The sequence below is a fragment of the Mobula birostris genome, chromosome 2 (assembly GCF_030028105.1).
Source record: "Mobula birostris isolate sMobBir1 chromosome 2, sMobBir1.hap1, whole genome shotgun sequence".
Lineage (NCBI taxonomy): Eukaryota > Metazoa > Chordata > Chondrichthyes > Myliobatiformes > Myliobatidae > Mobula > Mobula birostris.
In genome coordinates, this window is record NC_092371.1 from 246,439,213 (window position 1) to 246,454,522 (window position 15,310).

Below are 15,310 nucleotides of genomic sequence, written 5' to 3' on the forward strand. Positions count from 1 at the left end.
GATCTTTATGTTCCTGTTAGGTTGAAAGGAAAGGTTAAAAATTTGAGAGAGCCATGGTTTTCAAGGGATATTGGAAACTTGGTTCAGAAAAAGAGAGGGATCTACAATAAATACAGGCAGCTTGGAGTAAATGAGGTGCTCGAGGAATATAAAGAATGTAAAAAGGATCTTAAGAATGAAATTAGAAAAGCTAAAAAGATATGAAGCTGCTTTGGCAAGTAATGTGAAAATAAATCTGAAGGGTTTCTACAGTTATATAAATAGCAAAAGGGTAGCGAGGGATAAAATTGGTCCCTTAGAGAATCAGAGTGGACGGCTATGTGCGGAGCCAAAAGAGATGGGGGAGATTTTGAACAATTTCTTTTCTTCTGTATTCACTGAGGAGAAGAATATTGAATTGTGTAAGATAAAGGAAAAAAGAAGGGTAGTTATGGAAAGTATGATGATTAAGGAAGAGGAAGTACTGGCGCTTTTAAGGAATATAAAAGTGGATAAGTCTCCAGGTCCGGACAGGATATTCCCTAGGACCTTGAGGGAAGTTAGTGTGGAAATAGCAGGGGCTCTGACAGAAATATTTCAAATGTCATTAGAAACGTGGACGGTGCCGCAGGATTGGTCCATTGCTTAAAAAGAGTTCTAAGAGTAAACCTAGCGGTTATCGGCCTGCGAGTTTGACGTCAGTGGTGGGTAAATTGAAGGAAAGTATTCTTAGAGATGATATATATAAGCATCTGGATAGACAGGGTATGATTAGGAGCAGTCAACATGGATTTGTGCGTGGAAGGTCATGTTTGACAAACCATGGGAAACAGCCTTTCCATAACTACTCTGTCTAGCAATTTCAACATTCAAAAGATTTCAATGAGATCCCCCCTCATCCTTCTAAATATCAGAGCTATCAAACTTTCCTCATATCATAACCCTTTCATTCCTGGAATCATCCATGTGAACCTTTTCTGAACCTTCTCCAATGCCAGCACATCTTTTCTTAGATAAGGAGCCCAAAATTATTCACAATACTCAAGGTGAGGCCTCACCAGTGCCTTATAAAACCTCAGAATCACATCCTTGCTTCTGTATTCTAGTCCTCTTGAAATGAATGCTAACATTACATTTGCCCTCCTCTCCACTGATTCAACCTGCAAGTTAACCTTTAGTGTATTCTGCACAAGGACTCCCAAGATTATTTGCATCTCAGATTTTTGGATTTTCTCCCCATTTAGAAAATAGTCTGCACATTTTTTTCCACTAGCAAAGTGCATGACCATGCATCTTACAACATTGTATTTTATTTGCCACGTTCTTGCCCATTCTCCTAATCTTTCTAAGTCCTTCTGCAGCCTTCCCGTTTCCTGAACATGACCAGACCCTCCACCAACCTTCGTATCATTTGCAAATTTGGCAACAAAACCATCTATTCCATCATGTAAATTATTGATATACAGCATAAAAAGAAACGGTCCCAACACCGACTTCCTGTGGAACACCACTAACCACAAAAGGATCCTTTTATTCCCACTCGCTGCCTCCTACCAATCAGCCTCTAACCATGTTAGTAACTTTCCTGTAACACCATGGGCTCTTAACTTGGTAAGCAGCCTCGTGTGGCACCTTGTGAAAGGCCTTCTGAAAGTCCAAATATACAACATCCACTGCATTCTCTTAATTTATCCGACTTGTAATCTCCTCAAGGAATTCCAACAGGTTCATCAGGCAGGATTTTCCCTCATGCTGACTTTGTCCTATCTTGTCCTCTGTCACCAAGTACTCCATCATCTCATCCTTAACAATTGACTTCAACATCTTCCCAAACACTGAGGTCAGGTGAACTGGTCTATAATTTCCTTGCCACTGCCTTCGGCCTTTCTTAAAGAGTGGAGTGACATTTGCAATTTTCCAGTCTTCTGGAATATGCCAGAGTGCAATGATTTTTGAAAGATCATTACTAATACCTCTTCAGTCTCTACCACTACCTCTTTCAGAACCCTAGGTGCAGTTCATCTGGTCTGGGTGACTGATGCATCTTTAGATCTTTCGGCTTTTTGAGCAACTTCTCCTTTGTAATAGTAACTGCACTCATTTCTCTTCCATTACACCCTTCAACACCAGCCAACCAGAAAAAGATCCTTTTATTTCCACTCGCTGCCTCCTAGCAATCAGCCAATGCTCTTATCATGCCAATAACTTTCCCGTAATGCCATAGGTCTTAACTTTGTAAGCAGCCTCACACGTGACACCTTGTCAAAGTCCAAATATACAACATCCAATACATGTCCCTTATCTTTCCGACTTGTAATCTCCTCAAAGAATTCCTGCAGGTTCATCAGGCAAGATTTTCCTTGATGGAAACCATAGTTACTAGGGGCTATTTTATCATGTGCTTCAAAGTACCCTGAGACCTCATCCTTAATTAGCATCTTCCCACCCACTGAGGTCAGACTGGCCTATAGTTTCCTTTCTTCTACCTCTCTCCTCTTGAAGAGTGGAATGCCATTTGCTATTTTCCAATCTTCCGGAAGCATTCAAGAATCTAGTGATTTTTGAGAGATCATTACTAATGTCTCCAGAATCTCTTCGGACACCACTTTCAGAACTCTGGGGTGTACACCAACTGGTCCAGGCAACTTATCCACCTTCAGACCTTCAGTTTCCCAACAACCTTCTCTCTAGTTATGGTAACTTCACACATTTCATGTCCTTGATACCTGGAACTGCCACCATACTGCTGGTGTCTTCCACAGTGAAGACTGATGCAAAATACTTATTTAGTTCATTCCCCATTTTCTTGTCCTCCAGTACTTCCTCTCCAGCGTTGTTTTCCAGTGGTCTGATATCCATTGTTGACTCTATTTTTCACTTTATGCATCTGAAGAAACTTTTGGTATCCTCTTTGATATTATTGGCCACTTTAATTTCATATTCCATCTTTACCTTCTTCATGACTATTTAGTTACCTCTGTTGGCTTTAAAAGCTGCCCAATCCTCTAACTTTCCACTAATTTTTGCTCTATTATATGTCCTCTCTTTGGCTTTTATGTTAGCTTTGACCTCTCTTGTTACCCACTTTTGTGTCATCTTTCCTTTAAAATACTTCTTCCTCTGGGATGTATATATCCTGTGCCTTCCGAATTGCTTCCAGAAATTCCAGCCATTTCTGCTCTGCCATCATCCCTGCCAGTGTTCTTTTCCAAGCAATTCTAGCCTACTCTTATCTGTAATTCTATTTTCTCCACTTTAATACTGATATGTCTGACTTCAGCTTCTCCTTCTCAAATCTCAGTGTGAATTTGGTCATATTCTGATCACTTTCTCCTGAGTGTTCTTTTACCTTAAGCTCTCTAATCAATTCTGGTTCATTTCACAGCACCCAATCCAGAATAGCTGATCCCCTAGTGGGCTCAACCACCAGCTGCTCTAAAAAGCCATCTCATAGGCACTCTAGAAATTCCCTCTCCTGATATCCAGCACCAACCTGACTTTCTCAATTACCTGCGTATTGAAGTCCCCCATGACTATTGTAAAAATGCCCTTTTGGCATGTATTTTCTATCTCCCATTGTAATTTGTGGACCACTGTTTGGGTGTCTGTATACAACTCCCAATAGGGTCTTTTTACCCTTGTAGTTCCTAGGAGTGGACGTCGTCATCAGATTTCGATGGACAACCGAAGAGAGAGAAGAGAAAAGAGTTCCTTAGCTCTATCCACAATGATTCAACACCTTCCATCCCTATATCACCTCTTCCAAATGAATTGATTTCATTTTTTACCAGCAGAGCAACACTGCCCCCTCTGTCTTCCAATGTGTATCCTTAGACATTAAGCTCCCAGCTATAATCTTCTTTCAGCCATAATTCAGTGATGCCTACAGCATCATACTTGTTAATCTGCAACTGTGCTGTAAGGGCATCTACCTTATTCCGTATACTGCACACATTCGAATATAACACCTTCAGTCCTGTATTCACCCTTTTCAATTTTGGCCACCTTTTATGTTGCAACTCAGCATGTTGACTACAATTTGCCCTATAAACAGGCTGTCCTCACTACACACACATCAAAGTTGCTGGTGAACGCAGCAGGCCAGGCAGCATCTCTAGGCAGAGGTACAGTCGACGTTTCGGGCCGAGACCCTTTGTCAGGACGAAGGGTCTCGGCCCGAAACATCGACTGTACCTCTGCCTAGAGATGCTGCCTGGCCTTCTGCGTTCACCAGCAACTTTGATGTGCGTGGCTTGAATTTCCAGCATCAGCAGATTTCCTCGTGTCTCCTCACTACACATCGCCTCTGTTTGTAAACCAGCTATCTCATCTTTTACCATTGGTGGTGAGGACATGAATGTGTTGAGGACCTACAAGTCCTGGGGGTGCACCTGGATGACAGACTTGAGTGGAGCACCTACACTGAGTCTGTGTACAAGAAAGGTCAAAGTTGCCTCTACTTCCTGAGGAGACTGAGGTCCTTTGGAGTATGCAGGCCTCTCCTTCAAATGTTCTACCAGTCTGTTGTCACCCATACAATCTTCTATGCCTTGGTGTGCTGGGACAATGGCATCAACACAGGTGATGCCAACAGGCTCAATAAACTGATTAGAGAGGCTAGTTCTGTTATAGGAGTTAAACTGGACACACTGGACGCTGTGGTAGAACAAAGGACTCTGGAAAATCCTGGCAATTCTGGACAATGTTTCTCACCCTCTGCATTCCACTTTGGCTGAACAGAGGAACGCATTTAGTCATAGATGAAGACAACTGCACTGCTCCAAAGACTAGACTAGGTCATTATTACCCTCAGCCAATAGGCTGTCTAATGTGTCAACCTTTTGTTGGGGGATATGATGATCCCCTTCTGTTAGACTGTTTGAGGTAACTTTATTCATTCTTCTTACTTCTAATATTTTATTTCTGTGAATCTGTAATGCTACTGCGACACTGTAATTTCCTAGCGATCAATAAAGTATCTGTCTGTCTTCCTATCTGTCTTCAGCACTATTCCTACGATACTTCCTGCATTGAAATATACACAGCTCAGTTGCGCCATGCTCAACCTTTTGATTCCTAACTTCGTCTGAGGTCTTACCAACATCTGTCTCCACAATCTCTCCACTAACTGTTCTGGCATTTTGGTTCCCATCCCCTGAAACTCTAGTTTAAACCCCACCGTGCAGCATTAACAAACCTTCCTGCCAGGGTATTAGTTCCCCTGCAGTTCAGGTGCAAACTGTCCCTTCTGTACAGGTCCCACCTTCCCTGGAAGAGAGCCCAATGATCCAAAAAATCTTGTGCCCTCTGTCTTACACCAACTCCTTAACCACGTATTAAATTGTATAATCATCTTAGCTCTGGCCTCACTAGCACATGGCATGGGTTGCAATCCTGAGTTTACAACCCTGGAGGTCCTGCGCTTAAACTTATCATCTGACTCCCTGAACTCCAATGCAGAACATTGTCACTGGTCCTATCCATGTCATTGGTACCAACATGGACCATGCCTTCTGGCTGTACACCCTCCCACTTAAGAATGGTGAGGACTTGATCCGAGATATCCCAGACCCTGACATCGGGGAGGCAACGTACCACCTGGGAATGTTATTCTCGCCCAGAGAATCTCCTGTCCATTCTCCTAATTAGCAAATCCCCTACCACCACTGTGTGTCTCTTCTCCCCATTTCCATTCCGAGTCACAGAGGCAGACTCAGTGCCAGAGACCCAACCACTGTGACCTTCCTCTGTTAGGTCATTCCTCCCACCGACAGTATCCAAAGTGATATACCTGTTATTGAGAGGGATGGCCATTGGGATACTCTGCACTGGCTCCTTAACCCCTTTCCTCTTCCTGACTCTCACCCATTTTCCTGTGTGCACCTTGGGTATAACTACCTCTCTATATGTCCTTTCTATCACCCCCTCAGCCTCCTGAATCATCCATAGTTCATCCAGTTCCAGCTCCAATTCCTTAACGTGGATTGCTAGAAGCTGCGGTTGTAGTTGTCAGGGACACTGGAGGTCTCTCTACCTTCACACAACCCGCAAGAGAAGCATTCCACTCTCCAGCTTCACCATATCTGTTTACATGTATTAAGAGTTTGCTGGTGTGTGTTGGTGTGACATGCAACAAAAATAACACCATTCAACAATTATAAAGAATAAAGAATTATAAAAAATGAAGTTGGAGTCAAGATACAGATATGAAATAAAATGTGTATAAATACATAAATACCATTGTGTATTTACAGTAAACAATACAGTAAGTATTGTGTATTGTAGAAGGTTGAGGGGGGACTTGATAGAGGTATTTAAAATTATGAGGGGGATAGATAGAGTTGATGTGGATAGGCTTTTTCCATTGAGAGTGGGGAGGATTCAAACAAGAGGACATGAGTTGAGCGTTAAAGGGCAAAAGTTTAGGGGTAACATGAGGGGAAACTTCTTTACTCAGAGAGTGATAGCTGTGTGGAACGAGCTTCCAGCAGAAGTGGTTGAGGCGGGTTCGATGTTGTCATTTAAAGTTAAACTGGACAACTATATGGACAGGAAAGGAATGGAGAGTTATGGGCTGAGTGCAGGTTGGTGGGACTAGGTGAGAGTAAGAGTTCGGCATGGACTAGAAGGACCGAGATGGCCTGTTTCCTTGCTGTAATTGTTATATGGTTATATGTTTATAAGCAACATTGTAAAGAGTAGTTTAAAGTGCTTACAGAGCAGTGCAGTGACAGGGTAATGGATAGACAGGGGTGTGGAGGGCTAACTAGAATGGTTGATCAGATTAACTGCCTGGGGGAGGGAACTTTTAAGATGGTGTGAAGTTTTGGTTTTAACAGCCCTGTAGCACTTTCCAGAAAGGAGCATAAGGAAAAGGCATTTTGCGAGGTGGATAGTGTCCGCAATGATTTTTCCTGTCAGATTCTTTGTCCTGGACACATACAAGTCCTGCAGTGATGTTAGACTGCAGACAATGACCGGACAGTTCTCTGTAATTTTCATATACTGTGCGAGGATGCTGCACCAAACCAGACAGTCACAGCTGATGTGATGATTCTGTCTGTGATGGCAGTGTAGAATTGCACCAGGATGTTCTTGCTTTCCTTTTCTAAAGCCCATCACTCATAGGCCCCCATCAGCAGTTCACCAGGGTCCTCTATCCTGGGCCAGTCTTTCAAGTTGTCCCCAGGAGTAGCCCTTCTTCGAAGATCCTTCCTCTCTCGGGATGAGGTCTTTGGAGCTTCTGTTGGTATTTCAGTAGCGCTGGGTTTTTAAATGAGGTGAGGTTGCTAGCCTCGTGCCCACCCTCCTCCCTTCACAGCCGGGCTTGGGACCATCCATAGCAGATATAGAATGCTCTGGGGAAGATGGAATTTCTCCAACTGCTGCAAGAAGTACATCCTCTGCTGAGTCTTTTTTGTTACAGAAGGAGATATGCTTCTCCCATATGAGTATGTATTTGATTCGAGATTCAAGATTGTTCAATGGAATTTCCGGTACACAAGCATAAAGGAGAACAAAATAATAGTTTTGTCTGGATCACAAAAGATGAACAACACAACAATAATAATTAAAAAAACACCCGATAAATAAAAAAAACAGAAGATAGCTTATATACATAGATTGATTGTATGTCAATAAGGTGACACTAGGCTGTACATCAGATGAATGACAGAAAACAATAAAGTTGTGGGGTGGAGGGTGAGTTAATGGGTGGAGGTGTTGATCAGCCTTACTACTTGGGGAAGTAACTGTGTTTGAGGTTGGTGTTCCTGGTGTGGATGCTATCTAGCCTCCTCCCTGATGGGAGTGGGACGAACAGTCCATGAGCGGGGCATGGGGTAGGATCCTTCATGTGTATATGTAATTTTAATAAAATGTATGTAAATCTTGAAAATGTGCCTTTTATTGTAGGTATTGGATGTAAGTGCGGAAGGTAAAGAGGAGGTGTTCTACGGGCCGACACTGCCGTTTGCGTCCAATGGATTAGCAGGCTGTTTTCTTCCAGCCCCTCACTTTACGTGCCCCAATCTGCAGACATTGCAAGTGCCTCATCATCGGATCGGTGCAGTGTGAGAGAACTGAGCATATGCTTTCCGATCCCTCATGCATTATGGAATGGATATGGCTAAACGTGGCATCAACACTGGTTCCAATACTTTCTCTGATTTGTATATTCAGGGCAAAGTCTAGTTTTCTTGCGATATACTCTGTCAAGACCACAAGCTGATCATCAGCCCTTCATTGAATGCGTACTCTTCTAACTCAAATTCTCTGCAGACAATGACTCTCGGCCACACTCAGTGGCCACTTTATTAGGTACAGGAGTGGAACCTGGTGTGGTCTTCTGCTGAATGCTGTAGCCCGTCCACTTCAGGGTTCAACATCTTGTGCTCTTCTGCACACCACTGTTGTAACGTGTGGTCATTTGAGTTACTGTCACCTTCCTGTCAGCGTGCGCCAGTCTGGCCATTCTCCTCTGACCTCTTTTATTAACAAGGCATTTTTGCTTACAGATTGCTGGTGACTGGATTTTTTTGTTTTTTTACTGATGTTTTTTTTACATCAGTCTCTGTAAACTGTTGTGCATGAAAATCCCAGGAGATCAGCAGTTTCTAAGATAATCAAACAACTCCATCTGGCACCAACAATCATTCCACAGTCAAAATCACTTAGATCACATTTCTTCCCCATTCTGATGTTTGGTCTGAGCAACAACTGAACCTCTTGACCATGTCTGCATGCTCTTATGCATTGAGTTGCTGCAATATGATTGGCTGATTAAATATTTGCATTAATGAGCAGGTATACCTAACTAAGTGGCCACTGAGATAGATAGTACTGTACTGCTACTGCTAAAAACTATTTAGATTTGTTGTTTATACTCTGAAGGAGAACAAAAAAGATCCCAATTTAATTTGAAATAATGTTTTGAATCCTCTCAGCTAAGCCTAACATTGAATCGGATGTTATATATGAGTTTCTGTGTTTCCAAAATGATTCAGGCTACTTATTTCATGTCTTTGTGCAGAATATATTACCAATTTGCAGTCAAGGCTTTTAGATTTATATTTCTATAAATTTCTGATGTCTTATTTTTTAACTGTACTGTTAGCCAATTCATTAACAGCGTCCTCTGAACTTTGTGTCAAACTATCGTGTGGTTTATCCCGTTTCTCAACCAGCGTACTGGGTCTCTTCACCAACCAGGAAACTACTTGGAGTGACCGTTTGATCTGTTCAGATGGCAGTCATCCAAGGGTAGACAATCTTCAGAATCACTTTCCTCATCTGTTGATTCTGATTCATGTTATTATAGAACATTACAGAAGAGTGCAGGCCCTTTGGTCCATGATGTTGTGCCAACCTTTGAATCTACTATAAGATCAATCTAATCCTTCCCTCCTGCATAGCTCTCCATTTTTCTTTCATCGATGTACCTCCCTAAGAGTATCTTAAATTTCCCTAATGTACCTGCCTCTACCACCACCCCATGCACCCACCACTGTGTAAAACAAATTTATCGCTGACATCCCCCTTTTCTCTTTACCTCGCAGAGTGTTTTAGAGCAGAGGGACTTTAGTCTACAAGTACGTGGTTCCTGAAAGTGGAGTCACATGTAGACAGGGTGATGAAGACGACTGGCACACTGGCTTTCGCAAGTCAGGGCACTGAGTATAAAATGTCAGAGGGAAGCTGCAGTCGTGTAGAACGCTGGCGAGGCCACACCTGGGAAATTGTGTTGGGTTTTGGGCGCCTTGCTATAGGAAAGATAGTTTTAAACTGACAAGTGTGCGGACAGGATTTACAAGACTGAGGGAATGAGTTACAGGGAGAGGTTGGACAGGATGGGACTTTATTCCTCAGAGTGCAGGAGATTGAGAGGTGATATTACAGAACTGTATATAACCATAAGGGGCATAGATAGGGTGAATGCACCTCAGTCCTTTTACCAGAATTGGGAGATCAAGGAATAGAGAGCATAGATTTAAGATGAGAGAGGAAAGGTTTAATACGAATTTGAGGGGCAACTTTTAAAAAAAATAAAAAGGTGGTAACTATGTGGAATGAGCTGCCAGCGGCAGGTACATGGACAGCAAAGTTTTAGAAGATCCCCAACACTGGCAAAAGGCACTAGCTTGGGTGGGTCCATAACACCATAAGACAGAGGAGCAAACCATCGATTCTGCACTGCCATTCCATCGTGGCTGATCCAGAATCCCACTCAACCCCATACACCTGCCTTCTTGCCATATCCTTTGATGCCCTGACTGATCAGGAAACTACCAACTTCCACCTTAAATATTCCCATGGATTTAGTCTCCACTATGGTCTGTGACTGAGCATTCTACAAATTCACAACTTTCTGGCTAAAAACATTCCTTCTTAACTCTGTTCTAAAAGGTTGCTCCTCAATTTTGAGGCTGTGCCCTTTAGTTCTGGATACCCCCACCATAGAAACACAGAAAATAGGTGCAGGAGTAGGCCATTCGGCCCTTCGAGCCTCCACCGCCATTCATTATGATCATGGTTGATCATCCAACTCAGAACCCCGCCCCAGCCTTCCCTCCATACCCCCTGACCCCCGTAGCCACAAGGGCCATATCTAACTCCCTCTTAAATATAGCCAATGAACTGGCCTCAACTGTTTCCTGTGGCAGAGAGTTCCACAGATTCACCACTCTCTGTGTGAAGAAGTTTTTCCTAATCTCGGTCCTAAAAGGCTTCCCCTCTATCCTCAAACTATGGCCCCTCGTTCTGGACTTCCCCAACATCGGGAACAATCTTCCTGCATCTAGCTTGTCCAATCCCTTTAGGATCTTATACGTTTCAATCAGATCCCCCCCTCAATCTTCTAAATTCCAACGAGTACAAGCCCAGTTCATCCAGTCTTTCTTCATATGAAAGTCCTGCCATCCCAGGAATCAATCTGGTGAACCTTCTTTGTACTCCCTCTATGGCAAGGATGTCTTTCCACATCCTCTCCACATCCACCCTGCCTAGTCCTTTCAACATTCGGTAGGTTTCAATGAGATCCAACCCCCCCCCCCCCCCCGGCATTCTTCTAAATTCCGGTAAGTTCAGGCCCAAAGCTGCCAGATGTCCTCATATGTTCACCCTTTTATTCCCAGAATCATCCTTGTGAACCTTCGCTGGACACTCTCCAATGACAGCACATCCTTTCCAAAGTATGGGACCCAAAACTTTTGTCAATTCTCCAAGTGGAGCCTGACTAGTGTCTTATAAAGACTCAGCATTATCTCCTTGCTTTTATATTCTATTTCACTTGAAAGAAATGCCAACATTACATTTGCCTTCTTTACTACAGACTCAACCTGTAAATTAACCTTCTGGGAAACTTGCACGAGGACTCTCCTGATGTTCTGCACCTCTGATGTTTGAATGTTCTCCCCATTTAGATAATAGTCCACACTATTGTTCCTTTTACCAAAATGCATTATCGTACATTTCCCAACACTGTGTTCCAGCTACCACTTTTTTTGCCCATTATTCCAATTCAAGTCCTGCTGCAAATGCCTTGCTTCCTCAATACTACCCACCCCTCCATCTATCTTTTTAACACACACAAACTTAGCCACAAAGCCATCAATTCCATTATTCAGATCATTGACAAACAATGTGAAAAGTAGCGGTCCCAATACTGACCCCTGAGGAACACCACTAGTCACTGGCAGCCAACCAGAAAAGGTCCCTTTTATTCCCACTCACTGTCTCCTGCCTGGTAGCCATTCCTCTATCCATGCCAATATCTTTCCTGTAATGCCATAGTATTTTATCCTGTTAAGTAGTCTCATGTGTGGCACCTTATCTAATGCCTTCTGAAAATCCAAGTAAATGACATCCACTGCCTCACTTTTGTCCACCCTGCTTGTTAATTCCTCAAAGAACTCTAATAGATCTGTCAGGCAAGATTTCCCTTTACAGAAACCATGCTGCCTTTGACTCATTTTCTTATTAGTCTCCAAGTACCCTGAAACCTCATCCTTAATAATAGACTCCAACACATTCCCATCCACTGAGGTTAGGCTAAAGTGAGAGAGATCATCTTATTTCCACTTCCTTCCACCTTCATCTCCTCCTACAGGGTGAAAGAGGTGATCCTTCTCTGTAATTTAAAACTCTCTTGCCCAATTTGGGCAAACGGTCTGAAGCAGTAGTTCTGCTTCTCTTTTCACAGATGCTGACTGACCTATGGAGATTTTTCCAGCATCTTCTGATTTTGTTTCAGATTTCCAACAACTGCAATTTTCTTTAATTTTGGCTTTAAGACCATAAGACATGGGAGCAGAATGAGGCCACTCAGCCCATCGAGTCTGCTCTGCCATTCCATCATGTCCAATTTATTATCCCTCTCACTCCCATTGTCTTTCTTCTTCCTGTAACCTTTGACACCCTGACTAATCAAGAACTTATGAACTTTTGCTTTAAATATACCCAATGATTTGACCTCCACAGCCGTCTGTGGCAACAAATTCCACAGATTTACCACCACCTCTCTGGCCAAAGAAATTCCTCCTGTGTCCTCTGACCCTAGACTTCCTAACTATAGGAAACGTCCTCTCCACATCCACATCTTAAAGCATCTGTTAGTCTTGCGAGACCATGGATCTGCGCCTGGAAAGTCTTCACTCTCCAGGGCGCAGGCCTGGGCAAGGTTGCCCATGCTGTAAGTCTCCCCTCTCCACGACAAGGGAAGGGCATTAGGACCCATATAGCTTGGCACCAGTGTCGGCGCAGAGCAATGTATGATTAAGTGCCTTGCTCAAGGACACACGTGCTGCCTCGGCTGGGGCTCGAACTCACAACCTTCAGGTAGCTAGTCCAATGCCTTAACCGCTTGGCCACGTGCCCACACATCTAGGCCTTTCATTCCTGGGATCATTCCTGGGAATCCTTGCATGCCTGGGATCATTCTCACGAACCTCCTCTGGGTTCTCTCCAATGCCAACACATAGTTTCTTAGATAATGGGCCCAAAACTGCTCACAATACTCTGTGTGGTCTGACCAATGCCTTATAAAGTTTCAATATTACATCCTTGCTTTTATATCCTAGTTCTCTCAAAATGAATACTAGTATTTGCCTTCCTAACCACAGACCCAATTTTAATATTTTCAATAGCATGAAGATGGATGAAAGGGCAGGTAGTGTTGAGGAAACAGGGTGTCTGAAGAAGGATTTGGACAGATTTGGGGAATGGGCAAAGCTGTACAGTGTCAGGAAGTGTACGACCATGCACCTTGGCAGAAGGAATAAAGATGCAGACTATTCTGTAAATAGTCAAAACTAAGAGGTGCAAAGGGACGTGGGAGTTCTTGTGCAGGATTCCCTGAGGTTAATTTGCAGTTCAAGTCAGTGGTGAGGAAGGCAAATGTGAAGTTAGCATTCATTTCAAGAGGACTCGAATATAAAAGCAGGGATGTAATGTTGAAACTTAATAAAGAACCGGTGAGGTCTCTCTTAGAGTATTGTGGACAGCTTTGGACCCCTTATCTTAGAAAAGATGTGCTGACACTGGAGATAGATAGAAAGGAGGTTCACCAAAATGATTCCAGAATGGAAGTTTTGTCATATGAGGAGTATTTAATAGCTCTGGGCCTGTACTTAGTTGAATTCTGAAGAATAAGGGGTGGCCTCATCGAAACCTATTGAATGTTGAAAGGTGTCGACAGAATGGATATGGTGAGGATGTTTCCTATGGAAAAGAAGTTTAATACCAAAGGGCACAGCCTCAGAATAGTGGAGCGTCCTTTTGGAATGGAGGTGATAGAATTACTTTAGCTGAAGAGTGCATGTGCATGCATGTGAGCAAGTTCATAAGAATGATTCCAGGAATTAAAAGGTTAACATACAAGGAGCATTTGATGGCTCTGGCCTATCCTCCCTGGAATTCAAATGAATGGGGAGGGGGTTCTCATTGAAACCGATCGAATATTGAAAGGCAGCATCTCTAGGAAGAGGTACAGTCGACGTTTCAGGCCCAGACCCTTCGTCCTGACGAAGGGTCTCGGCCTGAAATGTCGACTGTACCTCCTCCTAGAGATGCTGCCTGGCCTGCTGTGTTCACCAGCAACTTTGATGTGTGTTGCTTGAATTTCCAGCATCTGCAGAATTCCTGTTGTTTGCGAATATTGGAAGGCCTACACAGAGTGGGTGTGGAGAGGATGTTTCCTATACTGGGGGAGTCTAGGACCAGAGGGCACAGCCACAGAATTGAGGAACATACATTAGAACAGAGTTGAGGAAAAGGGTTTTTTTTTGCCAGAGTGTGATGAATGTGTGGATTCTTTGCCACAGACAACTGGAAGCCAAGTGATTTGTGTTTAAAGTGGAGGTTGGTAGATCCTTGATTAGTCAGGGTGTCAAAGTTTACGGTGAGAAGGCAGGAGAATAGAGTTGAGAGGGATAATAAATCACCCATGGTGGAACAGTGGAGCAGACTCAATGGGCCAAAGTTCTGTTCCTAAGTCTTATGGACTTACAATTTTATTTAAATATCCCTTGTGTAGCACCTCATCAAAAACCTTCTGAAAATGCAGTATACTACATTAACCCGGGCTCAAGCCTCGATTTGGATTGTTTCAATATCAAAAATAAAACATGTTTATCTGACTTTATGCCTCTTTCCTAAATCTCTGCCTAATCCAATGAACATTTACTAAAATTCTGTGATTATCATCACCACTGGCTCGAGCCTTGGCAGATTCTCAAAACTGCACATCTGTTTGGTAACTGTAATTTCACAGGTCTCCACTTCCCTTTGTTAACTCTGAAGGTCAATACTTCAGTATCTCTCACAGCACTTTCTCCCTGCAGCTTAGCTGTGACACCTACGTGAAAGGTCTGTACCAATTACTTTTTCCTCCATGTTTGCATAGTTGGTTGTTTCTTCAATCTGGCAACATGTTTCTCAAAGCATTTTATTTGCATTTTTATTTTATTTATTTAACAATACAACGTGGAGTAAGCCTTTCTGGTGCTTTGTGCCACGACAGCCCAGCAGCCCCAGAACCCCCAACCCCGCTTTAACCCTAGGCTCATCGTGGGGCAATTTACAATGACCAGCAAAGCTACCCCGTACACCTTTGGAGTGTGCGAGGGGAAACGGGAACAGCCAGGAAAAACCCATAGAACACACAGTGAGAATGTACAGAGACTCCTTACAGCCAGAATTGAACTTCAAGCTCTGGAACACCCTGAGCTGTGATAGCATTGTGCTATGTTGGTGTGACACTTCCGATTCCTATTCCCATTCAACATGTCAGTCAGTGGCCTCCTCTTGTGCCAAGATGCCAAATACATCCCCCCAT

General features: G+C 43.2%; 1 protein-coding gene across 1 annotated transcript in view; it reads left to right on the plus strand.

Annotated features, from left to right (window-relative positions):
- The window catches only part of klhl32 (kelch-like family member 32), a 283,337-nt gene extending 274,306 nt beyond the window's left edge, over nucleotides 1-9,031 (plus strand). Inside the window, exon 12 of the mRNA XM_072279440.1 lies at nucleotides 7,894-9,031. Within this exon, the coding sequence (XP_072135541.1) occupies nucleotides 7,894-8,055 (162 nt within the window). The 3' untranslated portion in view covers nucleotides 8,056-9,031. The remainder of the gene's footprint in view (nucleotides 1-7,893) is intronic.
- The last annotated feature ends 6,279 nt before the right edge of the window (nucleotides 9,032-15,310 follow it).